Source organism: Sminthopsis crassicaudata, chromosome 5, assembly GCF_048593235.1.
Source record: "Sminthopsis crassicaudata isolate SCR6 chromosome 5, ASM4859323v1, whole genome shotgun sequence".
Taxonomy (NCBI): Eukaryota; Metazoa; Chordata; class Mammalia; order Dasyuromorphia; family Dasyuridae; genus Sminthopsis; species Sminthopsis crassicaudata.
In genome coordinates this window covers 92135352-92161355 of record NC_133621.1, presented here as the reverse complement: position 1 = coordinate 92161355, position 26004 = coordinate 92135352, and the positions used below count along the sequence as shown (strand labels likewise).

Genomic DNA, 26004 nt, shown 5'->3' with positions numbered 1-26004 from the left:
CCTTCCTTTCTTCTTTCCTTCCTTTTTCCATCCCTCCTTCATTTATTCCTTCCATTCCTTCTTTACTTCTTTTCCTCTCTCCCTCCCTTCCTTCCCTCCCTCCCTTTCTCCCTCTCTTCTTTCCTCCTTCACTCTCTCCCCAGCAGAGTACAAACTGAATCACCTTAAGGAACTAAAATAGGGCAAGATGGGATGAAAGCTGGGCTTTCTAGGTGTTAGAACTTTTAGTCTTACAAAAGACTTAGTATTGGTATATAGGCATATAAGCTTGCATGTGTATGCACTTACCTGAAGAAAATTGCCTACTTGAATCAGCGACTTTTTCAGATAATCCAAATACCAAATTTAAAGAACCAAAATCCTGGGGGTGAGGAGTAGGTTGGGAATGGAGGTGCTTTAATTTCTTTAACATTTTGGAAAAAACCTTTCTAAAATGTGTCACATATATATATCCCTTGCTTTGCTTAAGAAAATATGCTCAAAGTAATTTATTCTTCTTTTGCTACACTCAAGATAGTCTACTCACTGTGCTCTCTCATCACAACTTTCCACCCATTGTTCACACACACTGGCACATGTGGAAAGGCACATTGATCTATGTGTACTTTAAAGGGTATTATAAGATATTAGATAAATATCAATGTTATTTATGTGCAGCCCTTAAGGAATGTGCTGTCCTACTGAAAGACAATGATAGTTGATGTTCTAGGCTGAAGGTCTGCATTGTTTAAAAAATGACTTGTCAAGTTGGTGAACATCATACTTCTCTCCTTCCCAGGGCTGGGTGATGGTGACAAAATTGACTCTGTCAAAACTAAAGGTGTTAGAAATATAGAATCAACTTGTAGGAAGCAAGGAGTGTGAGAAAGTCTTTGAGTGATGGAAGATATCTTTTGCAGGCAAGGAGAAGGGTTGTGATGTTGTCAAAAAGTATCCAATTCTGAATGGCCAACTCCTGTTCTAAGACTTGCTTAAACCAGTCTCTTGCCTTTCAGAAAGATCATCATCCTCATCTAACTCTTTTCTTCCTTTGCCATCAGGCTCAAGAATGGGACATGGACACCAGGCGTCCAATGCCCTTCCAGTTTCCTACCTTTCCAGAGAGGGCACCTGTTTACCCTGACCGAATGATGAGGGAGCCCCAGCTGCCCACAGCTGAGATCTCCCTCTGGACTGTGGTGGCTGCCATTCAGGCTGTGGAGAGGAAGGTGGATGCCCAGGCCAGCCAGCTGCTGAACTTGGAGGGGCGGACAGGGACTGCAGAGAAAAAGCTCGCTGATTGTGAGAAGACAGCAGTGGAGTTTGGGAACCACATGGAGAGCAAATGGGCCATGCTGGGCACCCTGCTCCAGGAGTATGGGCTGCTCCAAAGGAGACTGGAAAACATGGAGAATCTGCTGAGAAACAGGAACTTCTGGGTCCTCCGCCTCCCCCCAGGCAGTAAAGGCGAGGTCCCTAAGGTATGCTGTGAACTATACATGGTAGGGGGAGACAGGCAAACAATATGTATGATTTTATCATGATACTCCATAGTTTTAGAACCTCCCATTGTTCCCTATTGTGTTGTAGTATGAATAAAGGGCAAACTCCTCTGTTCTGAGTAGCTGAGTATCCTTTGGTATTGACAGATATTCCACTTTGGTTGTGCTTAGGATATGTGTAGAGAAGTACTGGGAGTAAGACTAGAAAAGTTGATTGAGGTTTATTTTATTCTTTAAACAACCGGTATCTATTGAGGCTTTAAGGAGGTGAGGTGGGACAATGGTATCAAACACAAATAGAAATGTGGGGAAGGTGCCAGCTAACTATACCTGTTTCCCTGTGGCCCACATATTTACTTAGTTCTAAAATGTAATGTTATCTGTATTTTCTTGTATTTTTACTCTGTTACATTTTTCCCAATTACATTTTAATCTGATTTGGATAGGACTTGGGAGTGGACCACATGGCCATGGGCTTGTAGGAGACATTTTATCAGAACTGTATTTTAGGAGAGAGCAGAATGAATTGGATGAAGGGAATCTCGATTTTATTTGACTAAAGAACAAGTAGGTTATGAGGAAATAGAGATAAAATAATATATTTTAAAAAAAAACTTACCGTAAAAGTAAAGATGAAAGTTCAATGGTGGTAAAAAGGTCAAAGTAAATTTTTTTTCCAGGATAGGGCAACCTAATCATGTTTATAGGCAGAGAAGGAGCAAGTTGAAAGAGAAAGACTGAAGAGAGTAAGGGAAAAGAAACTAATTGATGGATTAAGGTCCTGAAGGAGGTGAAACTTAAGGGCACAGGAAAAGGAATTAGCTTTGACAAGGAGGGAAGGGCATTTATTTCTCTAAAATAGGAGGGAAGAAGCACAAGAAAAATTATAAGAATTCATACTGCATGGCCTTGATGTAAGTGGAAGTGAAGGCTGTTAAAGTTATGTGGAAGAGAAACAATCTACTGTTATTTTTTAGCCAAATTTGCCAGAGGCACAGTGTTATGCTGGTAAATGTTTAATAACCAGCCCTCAGGAAAGGGGTGGGGAGAGATGTTCACAGGACATACTTTTAAGTTTAGTCTGCATTGTTAACATTTTCTCCATCATTTTCTTAAGTCTAGATAAGCAATAAACAATAAATCAAACCCTAATTTTGTAGCATTTCCCAGTTTCAAAGGTGTAAATGTTTATACTGACAAATTAACAATCTACTCTTTTAAGCCATTTGGAGCTGATTCAATCATAGCACATCCCTAGATCAGACATATCACTTAATAAATGTACAAGTGACTGCAAAATCCCCATTGCTAGCTCAGAAAAGACTTTCCTTTCCTCAAGCAGTTCTCAACACACATCCTTATAGTTCTTTGTGAAATAAAAGTTATATTTCATAGTGGCAGTTATTTAAGTACAGTATTTTGTGATTTAGAATCACTAAACAATTGAGAAATAGCATTTAGAAATATTAAACAGTTACTAAACAAGACACTGTGGAACGGGTAATGTCATAGACTGACTGGTTTCTCCTTTCCATCTGGTCATTGATAAACCAAAACCAGAGGGACACCACTCTTCCATTTGGTTGGTAAAAAGACATTCTCAATCCCACATCTGTTGTTCCACTATAAACCTTTCTAATGATCTGGCTACAGATTCTGCCTTATTTAAGGAATAAAGTAAACTCCTCATTTTCAGGACCCTGTTATGTATTAATCCTTAACTTTTATAATACAACTAAGGTTTCGGTGGCATACTTTCAGAGTTAGATCCCATACAGGTGAGGGGGAGGGTAAAGTGTTTTTACTATTATGAATTGAACAAACATGAACATACAAAGAATAGAAAAAAATGAGTAATGTGTATGAAATTGATGACATTTATTTTATACATATGTAAAAATATATAAATAAGTGTATATCGTTTTCCATGTTCCAGTGAGAAATCTTTAGCTATCTTTTTGGAGGTGATTTGACCTGCAGTTTGACTGGATGACTGCCTCATGTCAGGGCTTCATTGTGCTTGGGTGATTGAAATCTCTTCTAAGAGCTGATGCCATGCCTTGATCACATTGGACTCCAAAAATAAAATGCCTGTCATTGAAGGACCCGATCCACAGAAAGCTAATTAGGCAGGGCAGTGTGTGCTTTCATGCCTACATCTCTCATTCCCCCTAAACACTCCTCCTTTCAGACTTCCTTGTTACTGCTGAGGGCAGTTCTCCTCCCTGGTCACCCATGCTTGCTGCCATGGTGTTATCCTTCACTTCTCAGACTCTCACTGGCCCCATGTAGCCCAGAAATTGTCATATCTGATTTCTTCCTACACAAGTCTCAAAGGTTCTAGTTCCCATCTTGTCACTCCTCCATTCACAACCCTCATTCTGGTTGTCATCCCATCTCCTCTGGACTTCTGCGGGAGTCTTCTAAATATTGTCCCTGCCTCAAGGCTCACCCCCTTCAATCCATCCCCCTGCCTCAGCTGCCAAGCTAGTTTTTGCCTTCTCCTTGCCACTCCCAGCCTGCTGAGCCTCAGTGGCTCCCTGTTACTTCTGGGATCAAATATAAAAGCCTCTGTTGGCATTTAAAGTTCCTTGTAACCTGGTCCCTTCCTATCCATCCAGCCTTATCACACCTCACTGCCCTCCAAAAACTGTGATCCAGCTATACCAGTCTACCTATCTTTGTGCCTGGACTCCAGCCCATTATTTGGATTGCTCTGTTGGTTAGTTTCCTTGTCTTTCTTCAAGACTCGGTACTACTATCCCCACTTCATCTTCCTCCTCTTCCCATAGCTAGAAGCCTAATTCAGGTTTCCTTTCTCTTCTATTCCATATATCTTGCACAGACACATATTTACAAGTCTTCTCCATTTGAATGTGTGCTCCTTGAGGGCAAGAACTATTTGTTTTCTTTATAACTCTTCCACTTTGCACTGTAGCCCTTATCAAAGGCTTGCTGATCAATTAAAATGAGTAATACTGGAAGTAATTGCTATTGCTGATGAGAGTTCAGTATGGATTGCAGTAGTTTGGGAGGTTCTTGGAGAAGAGGCTTAAGGTGGGCTGTAAAGGATGAAAAGGATTTCTTTAAATAGAAAAACAAATAAGATGGATGTTTTTCCTGGCAAGGAATTAGTATGAACAAAGTCACAGATGCCAGATGGGTGAGAGAGAGGGATGCCAGCTGGATGGAAGATGCGCCTTGGGAAATAAAGATGAAAAGGTGGGAAAGAGCCATGTTATATGGTTCTCACACGAAGCTGTGGACTTGGTTCCACCAGACAGTGGGAGGGCATTGATTCCCAGCGATACTGAGTTAGGAAACTTGTCTTTTCAGGTGCCCGTGACCTTTGTCGATATAGCTGTTTACTTCTCTGAGGAAGAGTGGAAGAATTTGGACGAGTGGCAGAAAGAGCTTTACAATAACCTCGTGAAGGAGAACTACAAAACCCTAATGTCACTAGGTAAAAGCTGCATTACTCTCCTCTTTGTCTGTCTATGCTTGGCTGAGGCTATAGAAATCCCAAGATAATGTGAAGGAGCATTGGAATAGGAATTGGGAATAGCTGTTTGGTCTAAGCAATCTCCCCTGGCCTTAGTATTCTCTTCTGTGTAATGGTGAATAATTCCTTTCTATCTCAGAGAGGTGGGTTAGGAATAAAATAAAGATTGTGTCTATGGATAGAGGCAGCATTGTGTACTGGTTAGAGAATCAGTCTGGGAGGCCATCTCTCCCCTCTAAGAGGGCAAATTACAGAACACTTGCAGATAGGCTTGGGTAAAAGGAGTTTCCTCATTGTGAGTTTCCCTAAACTGTTTCACTAAAATGAAATCATAGGTAGAGTCTTTACCTGTGAAAGTATTTTTAAAAATATAAAGCTATAAACAAATAGATTGTCATCCAAGTTTCTAGTCATACTTTAAAGCACCTAGCATATCTTAGAGGAATAATTTGTTTAAAATTGATATGGTAATTACAATAGAGTTAATAAAAGTAGGATCTCCTGCTATATCAGTCTCACACTACTATCAGTTTTAAAGTACAGTAAAATCCCATTAGTTTGGATCCCACTTATATGTAATTTTTTGTCCTTTGCAGAGAAATTAGGCTGACATTTATTTTTATCATATTTCTGAATGAAGGATTTACTGAGCAAATTAGTAATGGAAAAACAAAAGGATTTCTAGGGGCATGTTAAAACTGCTTAAGAGAACAAACTATTTCCAAACACTTTAGAAGCATTATTTTTTGTGCAAATGATTAACTGCATGCAAATATTAACTATACATTTGTCTTATCCTTTTTCTTTCTTTATGTTTACATAATAGCCTTGTAACCATTCTCCAATTGATAAATGATCAAAGGATATGAACAGACAATTTTTAGATGAAAAAACTGAAACCATTTCTAGTTATATAAAAAAGATGCTCTAAATCACTATTGATCAGAGAAATGTAAATTAAGACAACTTTGAGGTACCATTACACACCTCGCTTTATTGGCTAAGATGACAGGAAAAGATAATGATAAATATTGGAAGAGATGTGGGAAAACTGGGACATTGTTGGTGGAATTGTGAATAGATCCAGCCATTCTGGAGAACAGCTCAAAAGAATATCAAACTGTGTTTACCCTTTGACCCAGCAGTGTTTCTCCTAGGATTATATCCCAAAAAGATTGTAAAGGAGAGAAAGAGACCCATATGTGCAAAACCGTATATGGCAGCCCTTGTTGTAGTGGCAAGAAACTGGAAAGTGAAGGGATGCCCATCAATTGGAGAATGGCTGAATAAATTGTGGTATACGAATGTTATAGAATATTATTATTTTGTAAGAAATCAACAGAATGAATTCAGTGAGGCCTGAAAAGACTTACATGAATTGATGCTAAGTGAAATGAACAGAGCCAGAAGATCATTGTACACGACAACAACAAGATTATAAGATGATCAGTTCTAATGGGACGTGGCTCTTTTCAACAATAATATGATTCAGGCCAGTTCCAATAGTCTTATAATGAAGAGAGTCAAATGCACCTAGAGAGAGGACTGTGGGAACTGAGGGTGGATCAGAACATAGCATTCATTCTTTTTTGCTGTAGTTTGCTCAAATTTCATTTTCTTTCCCTTTTTTCCCCTTTTAAAATCTGATTTTTCTTGTGCAGCAAGATGATTGTATAAATATGTATGCCTATATTGGATTCAATATATATTTTACCATGTTTAACAAATATTGAATTACTTGCTGTCTATGGGAGGAGGTGGAGGGAAAAGGGGGGGGGAATTGGAATACAAGGTTTTTCAAGGGTCAGTGTTGAAAAATTATCCTTGCATATGTTTTGAAAATAAAAAAACTTCAATAAAATAATAGCTTTTTATTTTCAAAATATATGCAAAGATAGTTTTCACCCTTGCAAAACCTTGTGTTCCAACTTTTTTCTCCATCCTGTCCCCTCTTCTAGAATAGCAAGTAATCCAATATGTTAAACATGTGCAATTCTTCTGTATATATTTCCACAATTATTGTGCTACACAACAAAAATCAGATCAAAAAGGAAAAAAAGTGAGAAAGAAAACAAAAAGCAAACAACAAAAATATGAAAGTACTCTGTTGTGATCCACATTCAATCCCCAGTCTTCCTGCTTATCCTTTTTCAAATTAAAAAAAATGAATTTCATTTCAAAGAGGAGTAGGGTATTCAAAGGTTGTATCTCTGGAAGGTTTTCCCACTGAGGACCATGGTTATGTATCCTTGCCACATTTAGGCTGCTCATTATAAAGCCAATTATAATAAGGTTATGATGTTAAGACGCTCATTACTTAGGTCTTTCTACTCCCCTCTGTCTCTTTTTTCCATTCTCATAGGCTTCAAAGAAGTCAAAGTCAGTTTGATCAGTTGATTTTCTTTGAGGTTGACTGCCCTCTCTGCTAGAAATTTGACTGTTTTATATCAATTTTTCTGATTTCTCTGATTCACATATTTGAATGGAACCTGCAGAGGGTGGGCCATGTATCTTAATAATTGTTACCTTACATGTAATTCTCTTGATAAATGTACCTGAATGAGCACTCTCTCATTTCCATCAAATTTGTTCACAGGTGCTGAGAATCCAGTGCCCAAATCAGATGTCCAGTCTCGGGTGGAACCTAGGGAGGAACCATGTGTGTGGGAACAGCATAACCCAGAGGAGAGAGAAATTCCAATGGATCCTAGCACAGGTGGGCACCTCTAAAGGCAAGCATCCAGCAATTAGAAAGCTCAATTATTTCTCGGTTTGAGAGATTGTCCGAGTCCTGGCCATTTATTAATTAAGAGGTTTAGTCCACACAAAATGGCTACTATATTAGAGATACAGCTAATTTCCAAAACCCTTTTAACAACAACAAAAAAAATTAAGAAAGGAAGGAAGGAGAAAAGAAAAGAAAGGATAGAAACAACTTTTTGTAAAGCTAGAAACTGTGGAAAGTGGGCACCAAAGAAAAACTAGATGGAAACAGAAATGAGACCAGACAGCTGAGGGCAGCCCTGAGACAGAAGCCGCCTGCCCTATACCTTACTCCCACCACTACCCACGGGAATAAGCAGCAGTTCTCTCTCTGTGATCTCAGTCCTTCCCATTCTTCTACTCTTTGGTAACTTTTCAGCACAATGTGACCATTTTGAGTTTCCATGGGATGTGTTGAGTGGCTGGGATTCATTTGTCTTCATATAAGAAGGAAGGAAACAAGTGTTTATCAAGAGCCCACCATGTGCCAGGTATTATCCTGGGTGCTTTACAATTATTATCTCATTTGATCCCTCTACCTGGGGCTGGTACTGATCCCCATTTCACAGTTAGGGCAGACAGAAGCTGACTTGCCCAGGATCCAATGGCTGCTAAGTGTTTGAAAAGAGATGTGAATTCTGGTCTTCCTGACTCCAAGCTCTGTGGCCTACCACTTCACCACTTGCCTGCCTCCGGCAACCTGTTTAAAGATGACACTATGGAGCACCATGAGGAGCACATGGTGTCCTATACATGTCAGGAATGGGTTTGTTCTGAAGGAGCCCCACATTCTCCATCTCTTCTTTGGGACAGCGTGCATTTATAGGAAACCTGGCCAGGGCCAGGGAAAAGAGCAAAGCCAGCTGTTGGCCTGAGGATGAAATCCATAGCCTTGCTGGCACCAGACTCTGAGTCATGAGTCCTCAACTCACAGAACTTGGTTTTATTGAAAAAAAATTTTGATAGTTGTATCAATATTTATTTATTTACATTTAAATAAATTTAAATATATTTGATAATTTCTTTTGTACATCCTATGTACTTGATTTTATGCTTTAAAAATCACCTATAGAAAAGGTGTGCAAGAGCTCTCTCTGACACCAGGAAGGGTGAGGGAATCCTGCTCTAACTAATGTACTAGCCAATAGTCCGCTCCTGCTTAGTCCTGTTTTTGGTGCACTCTTTCTGATCTTCTCCCACTGTAAGAGGAGAGTGGGATCTTGAAATGAGCAGACCTGCCTTTGAATCTCACCTCTGGCTCTAAATAGCTCTATGATCATAGGTAAAGCTCTGGGTTACAGTTTCTTCCTCCATCAAATGAGGTTAATAGTGCTTGTGTTATCTACTACCCTGGGTGTTGTTAGGAGTATCCAAAGAAATGCATACCAGGTTCTATGGACATAATGCCTTATTAGGATGACCACTTCCCCTTTTCATTTCTCTTTGTTATCCAGGATCCCCCATTACTTTAACCCCCACAATTTTACTCTGTGGTCCACTTTAAGCATGCGTTCCCTTAGTAGTTTTACCAGGCAGCTGCTACTCTGGACTCCATTGTGGAAATGATAGTAGAAAAACTACAAGGGAGGAAAAAAAATGGTGTAATGATACAATTCTCTGTTCCTAGCTATAGAAGCTCTGATCCAAGCACCAGCTGCTTCCTCTCAGGTGAAGAGGGAAGAACCATTGTGTTCCAGAGTTCAGAAGTGCTCAGAAGAAAGAGAAATTGTTGCGGACACTGTTACCGGTAAGTGAGTGGAATGATCACCTGCTGACTTTGGGGAGAAGGAAAGGAGGAGGGGGGCCCTGTCAGGTAGGATCCTGGAGACTGGATGAACTCAACCACCTCCTACAAGGGCCTTTCTTCCCTGAGTCTCAGATTCACGTGTTCACATGCAGAAGTCTCTCTGAAGGTCAGATGTCTAGCAAGTTCAACCATGGATTATACTTCAAAGCAGGGGATGACAGTTATCCCAAGCTCATTCATTTCACTTTGTAGGAATAGTGGGAAACCACTCCTAGAATTTAGCCAAGGCAATTAAGATTGTCCGGTTCCTTTCCCAGGGGTCCTTTCTTCTTCAGAGCCACTGGAAACAAACTCAGTTGACTTGGTTCAGACAAATAGTACAACATGGGTCTGGTCTCAAAGCTCCTATCACTCTGTGCTCCCAAAGGGGTGAATCTGTGATGCTCCCCAGGCAGCCAAGCCTTGAACTTCAATCAGAGTGACCCCCCACATTAGATAGATGGCACCCACTCTGGTAATGCCCTACCTCCCAGATCCCCTTGGTTCTTCCCACATGTAGGCCATCTTTTCACATCTCCTGAGGCACCATTCCTTTGATTATGGTTCATGCCTGATTCTCTCTCTCAGATCTACATTTCATTCTCCTTGTCAAATCTAGTCTCAATCATCCACTTTCTCATACACCAGAAATCTGCCAATGAATTTGAAGACCCAAATGCCATGGCAGAGCTGTAATTAATTAGGCAGCTACAGGCCCAAATGGACTGAGCATTGGATTTAGGAGTCTGGGAAACTTGAATTCCTGCCTCAGATACTCAGCTTCATGATCCCAGTCCAGTCACTTAACCTCATTCAGCCTCAGTTCCTCATCAGTAAAATGGGAATAATAATAATAATAATAATAATAGCATTTACCTCCCTGGATTGTTGTGAGAATCAAATGGGAAAACAGTGCTTCACAAACCTTAAATTGTGATCTAAATGTCAACTATTATTATCATCACTCCATTCTCAGCTGCTCCAGCAGAGAGGAGAGGTTTTCTGTGTTATAAATGGCATGTGCCTTGCCTCTCTTTAAGCCTTTCAGTATCAAACTATCCTAAGAAATCATCCCAAACAAATTAATGGATTAAAGCAGCACAGAACAGAAGGAGTAGGACAAGAGAAAGGAAAATCCTATTTTTAAAAATATCTGTATATTTCATCGCTGCCTTTTGTATTCACAATTATTTCAATGCTTCCCTTCCCCCCTCCTTCCATGTAAACTCTCCTGACAAAGAAAAATAGATGAAAACCTCCCATTACAGTAACTACAGCTGAAAAGTGTATACAAGCTTATTACAGACAACATTTCATCTTTTGAGTCCTTTGCCTGTCTGCCATGGGGGGATAATATATTTATATACTGCTCTATGGGACTTTCATTAGTTTTTATTTGGAATTCAGCTTCCTTTTAATGACCTTTTAATTTATATTTTAGTCAGAGGTGCACATTGTTCTTTTTCTTCTGTTTAGTTACAAATCTTGCCATTAAAAAATTCTTAATATTTGCCATTATTCACTGTGAAATAGCATTCTGTCCTAGCCATGTTCCATGTTTCAGTCATCTTCCAAAGGAAGTTACATGGTTCACAACTGGCTAGAGGAAAAGTTCTTAACAGGTACCAGATAAAGAAGAGTATTAAGACAAGTAGTATTTCCAAAAAAAAAATCACTTTAAGTCTTTTACTAAGAAAACAACAGATAAATAAATGGAACTGGAATGGGAAGAAAAGAAATGGATTGGAAAACAATATTTGTATCAAACATCTCTAAAAAAAAAAAAGTCTGAAATCCCAAACTGGGGCAATCAGACACAAATTATTATAAACTAAGATGTTTGCTTAAATGATGTGAATGGTTTTCTAAAAAAAGAAATACAGACTACTAACAACTGTCTAAAGCAGAATTAGTAATCAGAAAAGCACATTAAAACAGCTGATTTATGCTCACCAGTACTTAGCACATGTTTGGCAAATGAATACATGGGCAGCTATGGGGCACAGTGTATATTGTACCAGGCCTGCTGTCAGAAAAACCCAGAGTTCAAATTGTGCCTTAAGCATTTGCTAACCATGTGATTCTGGGCAAATCACTTAGCCTCTTTTTGATTCAATTTCCTCATCTGTGAAATGGGCATGATAATATAACACCTGCCTCTCAGGGTTGTTATATGAGGATCAAATGAAATGATAATTGTGAAGTACTTTAGCACAGCCCTTGGCATGTAGTAAGTGCTATGTAAATGTTAGCTGTTTATTAGAATTAAAGGTTCTCTATATCATTAAGTTGATAAAGATGGAAAAAGGCAATATCAGAAAGGCTGAGCTGCATTAAAAGGCATAACTTCTAGGATTAGGAAGGTGATAATCCCACTATTCTCTAACCCCATTAGACCTTTTGGGTGCCATGGTTTAAGGAAGTCCTTGATGAGTGGATAATGTTGTGAGGAAAGCAACTGGGCATGTTAGGCTGGATAAGAGAAGACTCGGGGAAGACACAATAATTATGTTCAATTTTTTTTTTTTGTGAAGCTCAAAAAAGGATGTGTTGGAACTACCTCATTAATTTTATTTTTTAAATAATAGCTTTTTAATTTTCCAAATACATACAAATATAGTTTTCAACATTCTCCCCTGCAAAACCTTGTATTCTAGATTTTTTTCTCCCTCCTTTCCCCCCACCTCCTCCCCTACTTGGCAAGTAATCCTAATAGATGTTAAACATGTGCAGTTCTTCTTTACATATTTCCATGATCAAAAAGGAAAAAAAAATAAGAAAGAAAATAAAAAGTAAGTGAATAACAAAAAAGATGAAAATACTATGTTTAAATTTTAAAGGTCTGTCATATTAGGGAGAAATTCAGTTATTTGGCCCCAGAGGTCAGAACTCAACAGAAAGTACAACAAAGTCTGTCTTGGTCTTGATGTTTAAATAAAAACAAAACAAGAAAAAACCCCAATGACTTCCTAACTGTGAGATCCATCTTACAGTGGATGGGCTGTCTTGAGAGATCGTGGGAGTCTTCCAGAAAAGGCCAGATGGTCACTTGTCATGTAGGAATTGGTGAGAATTCCTTTCATACATAAGTTAAGTCTAGATGGTCTTTGAGTTCTTACTTCCAACTCTCTAATTCTGTTATCTTGTGATTCTCAGTTGGTGGGACTATGAATTGATCATTATAATCTTTCTCAAAAACAATTAGAAATTATGTAAGAAAAATTACAAATTTTTTCATCTCTTTTGACCTAGAAAAACCAGTACTGAGTTTATACCCAAAGGAGGTCAGTAACAGAAAGAAGAATCCATTTCTACCTGAATATTCAGAGCATCACTATTTAAAATAGTAAAGTGCTATAAACAGCAACAAGGAAATAGCTAAACAAATCTGCAATTCTGTGTTGTCAGAAATGACAAATAAAAAAATAATTCAGAGAAACCTAAGAAGACCTGTATGAATTGGTACAAGGTGAAGAAAGGCCAAGAAAACAGTGTTAAATTAGGGCCAGGAGCAAAATTCAGGTCAAATGCAATGGACAGTTTGGGTTCCAATGATTAAAGCACATAGCCTTCCTTTCTGTTAATAAATGATAAATTAGGAAAGTGGAAAATGGCAAACTTAAAAAACAGAAAGCATCATATATCATCAGTCAAAATCACTATATTAAGTGGTTTTGCTTACCCGGTTTTTATATAAGAATACTATAAGTGAAGAGCCTCATGTGTCAAAATAATATAACTAACAATAAATAAAAAGTTGAGCAGAACACACTGATAACAGGAAGATTGAAATAGGAGAAAGACTATAAAACCTGCACCAAAGAACCATACAAAAAAACCCCAGCAGTTCAAAGCCATTTAGGGTAGGGGCAAATAGCATTGTGTACCTTAGTAACGTAAAAGGATGTCTATTATAAAGCACAATAGAATCAATAATTGGAAAAGAAGACTTAGGGCTTGAAAAAGGAAGCTTAGAAATTTATACTAATAATTTATTAGTTCCAGTATGCATATTACTTAAGAATATGTTTTGAAAGATTTTCAATAAAAGTAGCTAAAAGCAAAAGTAAAGTCATCTATAGTTATGTGAAAAAATGCTCTAAATCACTATTGGTTTGAGAAATGCAGATTAAAACAACTCTGGAGTACTACCTCACACCTCTCAGATGGGCTAAGAAGACAGGAAAAGATAAAGATAAATGTTGGAAGAAATGTGGGAAAACTGGGACACTAATATATTGTTGATAGAATTGTGAAATGATCCAGCCATTCTGGAGAACAATTTGGAATTATGTCCAAAGGGCTATAAAACTGTGCATACCCTTTGATCCAGCAGTGCCATTACTGGGTCTGTATCCCAAAGAAATCCTAAAGTAGGGAAAAGGAATCCTATATGTGCAAAAATATTTGTAGCAGTTCTTTTTGTAAAAGCAAAGAATTGGAAAAGGAGTAAATGCCCGTCGGTTGGGGAATAGTTGTGATAAATGTGATAAATGAAGGTAATGAAGAAGTGATGAACAAACTGATTTTAAAAAGTCCTGAAAAGACTTCCATGAACTGATGATAAAAGAAGCAGAACCAGTAATACATTGTACACAGTGCAAGAATGTACAATGATCAGCTATGAAAGACTTGGTTCTTCTCAGTGGTTCAGTGATCCAAAATAATCCCAATAGACTTTGGACAGAAAATGCCATCTGCATCCAGAAAAATACCTAGGAGATTGAATGTAGATCAACACATGCTATGTTCACTTCCTTTTCTTGTTTTTAAAAAATTTTTCCCCTTTTGCTCTGATTTTTCTCTCCCAACATGATTCATAAAGTAAGATGTATTGAAAAATAAATAAATTTACTAGGAAAAAAAAAAAGTAAAGTGGAACTATGGGTCATTGGATTAACTTCTTTCTGTTGTTTGGCTGAAAAAATGTCCTTCATTCATAATCTTTTATAAAAATACCTACTATATTCAAAGCACTGTTAGGAATTGAGGAAAAAACAAAGATAATCAGGATATTATTGCTGCTTTACATGAAGGTCGCAATCTGTTTGAGGGGAGAGTGGTATGAAATATATACTAATATTCAATAGTATAATGCAGAATAGAATGAAACAGGCAAAATAGTGGGTTTGGAGGAAAAAAAGGCCACACTTTACCATGGAGACAAGGGGAAGCTTTGTGGAAGAAGTGGTAGTTAAACTATATCTTAAAGAATAGATAGACTTGGGGCAGTTAGATGATGCAATGGATAGAGAACTGGTCCTGAAGTCAGGAGGACTTGAATTCAAATCCAGCCTCAGACACTTAACAAATATAACCTGTATGACCTTAGGCAAGTTCCTTACCCCAATTGCCTCACCCCCCCCCCCAAAAAAAAAGGATAGGTAGAATATCTGAAAGGGGAGCTAGAAGGAGGGCATTCTAAGTATAGGGGATGGCTAAGCCTAAACATAGAATGAGAAAAGGCTGAATGTGTAAAGGAGATGACAAGTGGTATAATTTATTTATTTATTTTCCCTGAGGCTGGGGTTAAGTGACTTGCCCAGGGTCACACACTAGGAAGTGCTAAATGTCTGAGATCAAATTTGAACTCGGGTCCTCCTGAATTCAGGGCTGGTGCTCTATCCACCGCCCCACCTAGCTGCCCCCTAAGTAGTATAATTTAGCTATTGTGGAGAACTAGAAGAAAGGACCTCAGGTTGAATTGTGTCCTGCTTGACTGCTCTAATTCCTCAAAAGGAAGAATGAGCATAATTTGAGATTGCTGTAACCAACTCTAGTAGGGTGTAGGAAATGAGGAAACAAATTAATGCCTTTTTTTCCTTTTATCCCCACGACAGACTCCCCAATTTCTACCCAGGACATCTTATCTCGGATTAAGCAGGAGGAGCAACATTGTGTATGGGATCAGCAAGATCTGGAGGAAAGGGACATTCCAACAGACCCCAATTCAGGTGAGGAAAACCCTCATTGGTTCCAAAATATGAAGGACAAACTATTATGGTAAACCCATTTCTTTTATTTAAATAATAGCTTTTTGTTTTCAAAATAATGCAAAGATAGTTTTCAACATTCACCTTTGAAAAACCTTGTGTTCCAAATTTTTCTCCTTCCTTTTCCCCTACCCCCTCCCCTAAAAGGCAAATAATCCAATATATGTTAAACATATGCAATTCCATACATATTTCCACATTTATCATGCTGCATAAGAAAAGTCAGATCAAAAGCAACAACAACCAAAAAAAAAAAAAAAAAAAAAAAAAAACCCGAGAAAAAAAAAGCAAGCAAACAATAACAAAAAATGTGCAAATATCATGTTGTGATCCATAGTCCCCAACGTCTCTCTGGATGCAGAGTCCTCTTTCCATCTCACATCTATTGGAAGTGGCCTGAATCATCTCATTGTTCAAAAGACCAATGCCCATCACTATTGATTGTCACATAATTTTGTTGCTGCTGTGTACAGTGTTCTCTTGTTTCTACTCATTTCACTCAGCATCAGTTCATGTAAGTCCCTCCAGGTTTCTCTGAAATCATACCACTGATCAGGTAAACGCATTTTCGTAAAAGTCTGGGTGCTGAGATTTTACAGGATTTGGCCAAGAGGCTATTTCAAAATTGTTAAAGCATAGAGCAGTTACAGTTTGATTTTTTGAGTAAGTATAGAGTTAGAGTGAATTTCTAAACATGAATATTTACAACATTCATAAAAAGATTTCATAAAAATCAGAGAATTATGGAATATCAAAAATAGTCTTAAGAGATCATTTACCCCTTATTTTCCAATTAAGGAAACTGAAGCACAGAAAGGTTAAGGGACTTGCAAAAGGTCACATGACAAGTAACTGGTAGAGCTGTTTAAATTTGAACTTCAATCTTCCACTTCCTAGTGTACTCATCTTTCCATCATATCATGTTAATCCTCAGAACAATGTATTGTTGTGTTTATTTAACTGCAGTGCTTAATCTAGCCTAATCTCTCATTTTTGAAGCAGCCTGAACAAAATAGAGAGATTCTAAGAGTTCCATAAATGTCTGTGTCAGAGGAGAATTTTCCTGTTAAGTAATCAATCCTGATTCTAATTAGAATTGCCCTTTGGAGATTTTTGGAGAAGATATATTCTAGAAGAACAAAAAATAGATAGAATCTCTTCTGGCCCACAACTCATTAGGCTACAAGAGAGAAATGGTACCTTAGTACTTGATAGTTTCAAAATCTTAGCCAAATCCCTTTATTTGGCAGGAGGAGGAAACTAGAGAAGACTCTAGTAGCTCCTAGATTTTGATTAGTAAGAAAAACTTTTCTCTCATCTAGGGCAGAAGGAAAAACCAAAATCTTAACCCAGCTTTCATCAAGAGTCCTTAAAGCTTCAAGATTATCATTTGCAGCTGTTATTTATGACTTTTCTCTTTGATCCTACAGTTTCTACTGCTGATTATTTTTATTTGTTTATGCTTTAAATTATAACATTAAAAACTTGGAAACCAGCGGAAATATCCCAAAGTTCCCAAGAAAGGGAATCATAAGATCATAAACCCAGTTTAGAGAGACCTCAGAGGCCTTCTAGTCCATAGATGAGGAAACTGGGGATCAGAAAGGTCATACTGACTTTGAGAAAATCAAATCATTTTCCTATCTTTGATCCTCATTTTCTCCTGAGTCAGATGTGATTGGTAGTCCTTAATGCATCAACTTTACATGGATGTTGTGAGAGTCAAATGAAGTCATTTTTGTGAATTCAGGTTAGAAGGTCAAATTTGGTAAATATATTCAAAGAATGATAATTATAATAACAAAACTGAAATGGCATTGACTGACAAATTGCTGGGTACTCCTTTGGAGTCATCCAAGTCTAATGCTGCTTTTTTTTTTTTTTTTTTTTTTTTTTTTTTTTTTTTTTTGACATGTCCAGAATCTCTGATCTCAGCACATGATATTCTATCATGGATAAAACAGGAAGAGGAGCCATATCCTTGGGGCCCACCAGATTCAATGGAAAGGGATATGGCTATTGATGCGAGTGCTGGTGAGTAATACCCCGATGGGGATCTGAGAGCAAAGGCTTAAGCCAACATGGTAAATGTCAGGAGCAACTGTGGAGGAAGAGATCTTATTGTAAGTCTGAGCGATCCATCAATATATACTTGGAGGGGAACATTCTGAGGGAGAGATTCCAAAATACTGAGCTGAGATAAACGAGTCCAGGTTTTATATTCTCTGACTTGCTAATTGCTAGAGCTCCAGAATGAAAAGGCCACTTTGAGCCCTTGCTTAGAGGGAGGAGTCTTGGGGGGTAATGGCCATTCCCCATGTCAAAGAGCAGTGGTCCACAGACTGTCTCTAGTTCTCATTACAGGACATCTCAGAGGCAGTGTGTCTCAGAATTGGTGGTGGTTGAGTCATTTCAGCGTTGTACCATTCTTCATGACCCCATTTGGGATTTTCTTGGTAAAGATGCTGGAGTGGTTTGCTTTTTGCTTCTCCAGCTCACTTTACAGAGGAGAAAACTGAGGCAAACAGTTGACTTTTCCACTGTCACATAGCTAGCATGTGTCTAAGGCTGGATTTGAATTTGAGTTATGACAAGTCCAGTGTTTTGTCCACAGAACTACCTAGCTGGCCCATTTTAGAGTTACAAGAAGCTGAATTAGAATTTTTGAAAAAGGAGATGGGTGCCCAGATATAATGAAGAATCCAAGAGTTCTTAGTGTCATGCAAGGTCCTTGTAGCCAAATGGTCCCCGCTCAGCCATTTACCAGATTCTGTGACCCCGGACAAACCACTGAGCCTCGGCATCTTCATTTGGAGGGGAAGGAGACCGCTCGTACCACTTACACTACGGCCCTACTATGAAGACCTCGAGATTGGTTTTCATGTGCTTGTGTCAATGGCAGTGGTCATTGTTGCCCAATTTAAATTCTTCTTTACCCCCACACTTTGTAACTCCTGGGCTCATACACAAGTCCTCCATAATAGTTGCCAGTGGGTCAAGTCACTCTGGGTCACATCCCCTTAAATCCTCTCACTGAGTCTGCTCCATGCAGGGGCCCATCTTGCTCTGCTGGGCATCCTGGAGTGACTATGGGCACAATGTTTGTTGATCCCTTGGTGACTTCTGACCTATAGAATAAATCAGTCAGTAAACATTACGTAACTACTATGTGCCAGGCAGGGCAGCTAAGTGGTACAGTAGATAGAATGCCAGGCTGGAATCAGCTGGCTTAATCACTTCTTGGCTGTGTGACACTGGACAAATCATCACTTCACTGTGTTTGCCTCAGTTTCCTCAGTTTTCTCATCTGTAAAGTGAGCTGGTTAAGGATATGGCAAACTACCCCAGTATCTCTGCCAAGAAAACCCCAAGTGGGACAGTACTGAAATGACTGAACAGTAACATATGCCAGGTACTGTGCTAAGAACTGGGGATTCAAGAGACAAAAAACTCTCAAGGAACTTTCGATTTAATTGGCTAAGTGCTATTTGAGTAAATAGTCCCTGGGCATGTAACCATTATTCCTTGCTGAGTCAAGTTTTCTAGACTCTTTAGGGCCTCGCAAGCTGTTTCCGCTTTAGTTGGCTGGGACAGTGGCTAAGAGAGATGACTGACTGTTCCTTAGCTGTAACTATCAAATTTAGTTAAGGAAAGCCAGGAAAAGTGCCTTCTTCCTTTCTCTGCCTACAGAAAGAAAAACCTTTTAAAATAGCAAAGTATCTAATTTCAAGATAGTTGCTCCCCTCCCAGTTTTTCTGATTTGAATTATTCTCTTCTTTTTTTCTCCTTCACCACCCATTGAGGAGGCAATTGTTACAGATATGTATAATAATACAAAATAAATTCCCATATTAGCAATGTGCTCCTTCCCCCAAAAAATAAGAAATTAAATAAAGAAAAAATAAAATATGCTTCAGTCTATCCTTTGAATCTATTGGTTCTCTATCATAAGTCCTTTAGAATTTTCATTGGTCATTGTGTTGATCAAAGTTATTAAGAATTTCAAAGCTAGGGGCAGCTAGGTGGCACAGTAGATAGAGCACCAGCCCTGAATTCAGGAGGACCTGAGTTCAAATCTTGGTCTCAGACACTTAACACTTCCATCTGTGTGACCCTGGGCAAGTCACTTAACCCTAGCCTCAGGGAAAAAAAAAAATCCATGATCTAATCCAATCCATACCAAAGAAAAGAAAAAGGAAGGGAGGGAGAGGGAAAAAAAAAAAAAAAAAAGAATTTCAAAGCTGATTATCTTTATAATTTTGTTATTGTATAAATTGTTCTCCAGGTTCTTACAGGTCTTCTTAGGTTTTTCTGCAACTATCCTCTTCATCATTTCTTACAACTTAATATTATTCATATACTATATCTTGTGCAACCATTCCCCAATTGATAGCTACCCCATTGGTTTTCAGTTCTTTATTACCACAAAATGAACTCCTGTAAATATTTTGGTACATCTGGGTTCTTTTCCTCTGTCTTTGATCTTTTGGGGTATGTGTGGGGTGGACCTAGTAGTGATATTGCTGGATTAAAGATTGTGCACAGTTTAATAACTTTGAGAGCACAGTTCCAAATTGCTTTCCAGAATAACTGGTCTTTAAAAGTCTAAGTTTACTTCTTTGCCAATAGACATCATCAGATTAGTATTACCAGAGGATTATTTTAGTTATTATTATTATTTGGCTAATAAAACATACATGTTACCTACCTCATAGGGCTATTAGTAAAATCAAATGAGATAATCTTTGTGAAAGTCCTTAAAAGGATAAAGTGCTTAGGATCATTATTATTGTCACAATTATTTTCTCTCTCCTAGGTGATGGGCTGCTAATGGTCAAGAGTTCTACTTTATCTGTACCCCAGCACCAATCCCACCAACAAAATATCACCCCACTTCCTGGCACTGAGAATCCAGGTGGGGGGCCAAGCCGGGGAGTTGTGGGGATGCTAGATGATCTTTTCCCAATGGTCCCGAGGGAACGGGGCCTTTGTGAAGGCCTCCATAGTCCTCCAGGGAGCCCTGCAGGTGAGAGTGGCGCTGGTGATGGTAGCAGCATAACAGGTGAGCATCAGCGGAGTCACTTCCTCTCCCCTGGACAAGACAAATCACACTTCTGTCTTCAGTGTGGCAAGACGTTTGATGTTCGGAAGAGTCTGATGATTCACCACCGGAGCCACACCAAAGATCGGCCTTTTGAGTGTGCTGAATGTGCAAAGAGCTTCAATTGCCACTCAGGCCTGATCCGCCATCAGATGACCCACAGAGGTGAGCGCCCCTACAAATGCTCTGAGTGTGAGAAGACATATAGCCGCAAAGAGCACCTTCAGAATCACCAACGTTTGCACACTGGGGAGCGGCCTTTCCATTGTGCCCTGTGTGGCAAAAGCTTCATCAGGAAGCAAAATCTGCTTAAACACCAGCGCATCCATACAGGCGAGCGACCCTACCAGTGTAGTGAGTGTGGCAAGAGTTTCCGATATAAGGAGTCACTCAAGGACCATCTTCGGGTGCATAGCGCCAGCCTTGGGACCTCTCGGCCCCACCAGGCACTGGAACGGGACTAGGCCAGTGCTGAGGGGTGGGGGTGGGATATGGGGGGAGAGGGTGGGTGATTCTGGTGATAGAATGAGGTTGGAAGAAGGTGGGAGGGTTGAAACCCTCTGGGGAAACACGGGACAGAATCAGATAGGAGAACTACAAATTACTAGTAACTCTCCCCCTCCTCATGCCCCTTACGTGGTCCTAGGGTTTGGGGACCTTAATTGCACTCCACATCAACCCCTTGAAAGCTGGGCAAGGATGTTTGATCCACCCTGCCCAGCCTAATGGAGAATGGAGAGCTCAGGTCTTCACTCACCCACTGGACCATCGACCAAAGGGGCTAACAGTAGAACTCTACCCAAGAGTTGGGAACAGTTTCAGAAGGTGATGGTGCAGAAGTCTTAGACTGAACACCTGTAAATTAGGAGTAGTTGGTGCTACTGGGCCTGAGTCAGCTCTCAACCCCAGCTGTGCTTCTCAATCCTAACCAGGTAAGGGATAGGGGGGGGACCCTCCCATTGCTCCTTCCTTGATTTGGATGCATTGATTCAGAGCAAGGGAAGCAGTGAATCCAGGATTACCTGGAGCAGCATCGAGTCCAAGGGTGGTGAGCCAGGGATCCTCAGGGCCCATCCAGGCCTGAAGGGACAATCATTTATACTGCAGGTAGGAGAGTCCCTACAGAAAAAAGGGAGACAGAAAGCAATGGGATCTACAATGATAGCACCACCTTTGAATAGTGCTTTAAACGTTCACAAAGCACTTTCTAGGCTCTTTCCTCCTTTCACCTTCACCGCCTCCTTCTTTGTCCACTGGATCAGATACCCCAGATCTTCCCCTTTGTTGGTGATGGATCTTGAGTCAAGATAGCCTTATGCCCCTTTGATAGATAAGGAAACTGACCCACAGGGAGACTAAGCAACTTACTTGAAGTCACAAGGTAGGACCAGAACTCAGATCCTCCCGACTTCTAGTCTAGTGCCTGTGCTGTTCCACCATACTGTCCTACCTCAGTCATGTGAGCACATGCTTCAGCCTGGTCCTCTCCTGCCCACCCTCCTTAGGACCAAGAAGGAGTGCTACCTGTTGTAGGTGGGGGAAATAGGGTCACATTGTGCCCCATCCCATGGCTGAAGACGATGTTGTTGCAATTTGTGCAAATCTCACTGAGCTCTTGAGGGAGGAAGAGCTGGGGCCTACCACCTTCCTCAAGAGCTGATAGAGCTGCATCTTATTTTGACTGCATGAGAAATAGGGGCTAGCACTTCCCCTGGAGTCAGATCTTGTCCTGCCAAAGGGACCAAAACTGATTTAATCCAGCTTCTTAAGGGAGCAGGATAGTAAAGAGGGATTAGAGTTGTGATGCCAGAAGGATGGGCAGACTCTTCCCAAGAGTCAAGTAGGTGCCAGCCGAGGTTCCAAGATGTCTTCGCTGTGGTTCCTCCCTCGCCCCTTAACCCCTGGGCTCTCTTAATTGGTGCTATCTGTACAGTTGAAGACAGTTATGGATATTGTTCCTAACGTGTCATGGTGCCTGGTGAGCGTTTTTTTGGTTGTTGTTGGATTTGGTTTTTTTTTAGAGAGCGCCACCTGACTCCCTTTTTTTATGTGTGCATCTATTATGTGGCCCCAGGGCCTTAACTCCCCAGGGGCCACACTCTTTGTGTCTGTGTGTCTGCATGGCCCTACCAAAAAAAAAAAAATAATAATAAAAAAAAATTAAAAAAAAAAAAATAAGGCCACTGAGGGTGGGATGAAGTTCCCTGGGGCTCTCCATGCATTTATTTAAAAAAAAAAAATTACTTCTTTTCCCTCCCTTGCACTCTGACCCCTGCTTCTCTCCCACTTTGTAAGGGATTTGCCTGGGGAGCAGCAATGAGAAGGCAGCCCTCCATGCCATCCCTTTTGGACTTGCAGCTTCTGAACCTTTTTCTTGTCTTTTTAGCTTTTCCTAGACCCCCAAAATAAAAGGGGGTGTCCAGATTACAAGTGATGGAACACTGACATGTTCACAGTGCTGGAGCTTTCTCCAGCTTGGCTGCATATAGCAAAACTCAATTAGAATCCAGTTTTATCAGAAGTTGCTTTTTTTAATTGTTTGCTTTTGCTATGTTCCAATTTTAGTTAAAAAAAAAAAAAAAGATAACTCAAGCTGAGATAGGAATGTTGTCACAGAATATTCAGAATGTTGGAAGTGGAAAAGGAACTTTAGGGATTATCTTGTCCAGCTATCATGTTATAGGAAGTAAATTGAGACCCAAGTAAATTGAGGACTTAAAGTCACAAACTGAGTTAGTGGAAGGGACAAGAACTGAAGTCCAGTGATCTCTCTCCTAAATCATACTATACCATCAAATGGCAGTATATCTTTTGGAACCAGTCTATATTTAGCCCTATCACTTCTATCAGTGGCAGTTTCTAAGCCTGGAAAATGACATGTTCAGAATGTTACTCCTAAAATCTGCAAGATAGATTGTACCCTTGCTCCTCACCTCCCTGTACTAAGAGATTTCTAATAAGGATTGCAACAATAAAAAAAAAGGAGTTTCTACTTAAACTCCAGTTAACAAAAGTATTTATTGAGGGCTACCTATTTCCCCAATAATCTGGTTTACCACGCTTTGATCTGAGAATGTATTCCCAGGCCTTTCACCAGTCCTACTGCACCCCTCCCCTTCTCATTAATCCTGGACAATACTAGCCAGTGCAAAATCTAGAATTATCTAGAAAAGTGGTTTTCAAAGTATGGTCAAGGGATACCTCATAAAATCCTTTTGTGGGTTTATGATATAAAATACTTTTAATACTATGATTTTTTTTTATTTCAATGCTATTTGTATTTCAATACAAAACACTTTTAATACTATAATTTTTGATTTCTAAAATGGTATAAATATCAGTAAGTATAACAACTCAGCTCTTTTGAGGGGTCCTTAATAATTTTTAAGAATGTAAAAGGTTCCTGAGGCCAGAAAATTTGAGACCCACTGATTGAGAAAAGCCTTTTTCACAATTGTGCCCATCAACTGGATTCAACTTATTGAAATAGCTTTTTTTTTGGTATAGAGCACATGAAATGGGAGAAGTTCTATATGTCCTCAGCCATAAAAAGATAATGATCAGTTTCCAACTAATGAGTCAGACACAACCGTCTGAAAATGTCTTGGCTTTTCTTTAACCAATTTGAGGCCAGATGATGGTGAGAAGAGGTCTTGGGAGAGTAGTTGAATAAAGATAAAAACTGAAAATGGCCAAGTGTCATTCAGTAAATATTGAGGACTTGTTATGCTTGGGATACCATTCTAGACATTGTGAAATATATAGCAACGTGAAGGGTTTAACCTGCTCTCCAAGATCTTATAATGGGAGAAATTAAATGAGTGTACAAATAGCTACACTACAAAACAGTTACAATTGGCACAGATTTCTTATTTGAAAGACTGCCATCTTAGAGATAAGACTTGTTTTGTTTGGCCTCAGGAGTCGGGGGAGACCCGGTGGGTAAAAATTACTGAGAAAAACTTTCTAATAATTAGAGCTGTCCAAAAGTAGAAATGGAGTCTTCAGGTAGTCTGGATGACTGGCATCTGGGACATTGAAGAAGAGAATCCTGTTCACACAACTAGGCCTGGAAACTGTCAGGTTCTTTCTTACTGGGAGATTCTATGATTCTAAGTGGATTGCAGAAGGAATTGCATGAGTAATTTCTCCCTCCCTCTTTTCTCTCCCCACAAAAGATCACCAAAAAAAAAAAAAAAAAAAAAAAAAAAAATTTGGTTGAGGCATTCTAACTAAAGAATCAATTCAAGGAAGTATTTACTGAATTGATACCTATTCTGTCCTATGCTAAGCCTTTTGGAAACAAGGGAAAACAAAAGTCTCTGCTATTACAGATCTTACAGTTTAGTGAGAGAGACAAGCCATATCTAGGCAACAAGGTAACAAAACAATGCAATGAGGGCCAAATGATATAGCATGCTTTCAAAATTCAGAGGAAGGAAAAAATGGTTAGGGAAAGCTTCATGAAGGAAATGAATTTGAACTGAGTCTTGAAGGATAGCTAGATTTGGATGGATGGAGATGAGTGGAGATATTTAGAGAGAATAATATGTACAAAAGAAGGAAGGGGAAATGCATGATTTCTTGGGAGAGAAAGCAAGGTCTTGCTCATCAGAAAAAAAAAGTGTAAAATTAGAAAGGTAGATGGGGGAGCAGATCATAGAAAATATTCAGTGCCAAACAAAGAAGTTCAGACTTAATGTGTAGTCAGTAGGGAGCATAAGAAGGTTCTAGAAAAAGTGATGTGATATTCAAACAGTGTCTAGATAAAATTAGCAAAAGCAGAAGATTCCAGGTTTCACAACTGGAATGGATCTTAGAGAATATCTAATCCAATCCTGATTAATGTGACCTTTAGCTAAGGATTTATTCCCTCTTATATCTTATCTATTCCATAAAGAACAAAAGGTAAATAGAATATATTCTTGACTACAGGCCAGATAAATCTTTGCCTTCATAGACTCACAGATTCTGAGTGAGAAGAGACCTTAGAGGCCATCTAAGTAAAGCCTTTTCTGGAAAAAAAAAAAAATCCCCTCGACAATATAACCCACAAATGGTTATCTGTGCACTGCTTGAAGACTATGGTGAGGGATCCAGGCTCTCCATCGGCAGCTCAAGTCACTTTTGGATAGCTCTAATTTTAGAAATAATCGAAATTGTAAGGCACAACCTGTTCTGCAAGGTAAAATCATGACAGTATTCTAGAACATGAGGGGTGTTAATCATCAGGGGAGTAGGTCCTCTCCCAACAGGATGGCAGTCTGTGAGAAAGTATACCCCTTCATGTATGGGGAGTCTGAGAGTGATTCAATGACTTGATTTTCCCTTGTTATTTACTTTGCTCTTCTGTCTTAATTAAATGCTTTGCTATTTGA

At 39.3% G+C, this 26004-nt stretch overlaps 1 protein-coding gene across 1 annotated transcript in view; it reads left to right on the top strand.

Moving 5' to 3' along the window:
• The window catches only part of ZNF282 (zinc finger protein 282), a 28496-nt gene extending 2492 nt beyond the window's left edge, over positions 1-26004 (top strand). Inside the window, exons 2-8 of the mRNA XM_074267578.1 lie at positions 1041-1460; positions 4818-4944; positions 7580-7699; positions 9374-9493; positions 15373-15486; positions 17446-17559; positions 20342-26004. Of these exons, the coding sequence (XP_074123679.1) occupies positions 1041-1460; positions 4818-4944; positions 7580-7699; positions 9374-9493; positions 15373-15486; positions 17446-17559; positions 20342-21090 (1764 nt within the window). The 3' untranslated portion in view covers positions 21091-26004. The remainder of the gene's footprint in view (positions 1-1040; positions 1461-4817; positions 4945-7579; positions 7700-9373; positions 9494-15372; positions 15487-17445; positions 17560-20341) is intronic.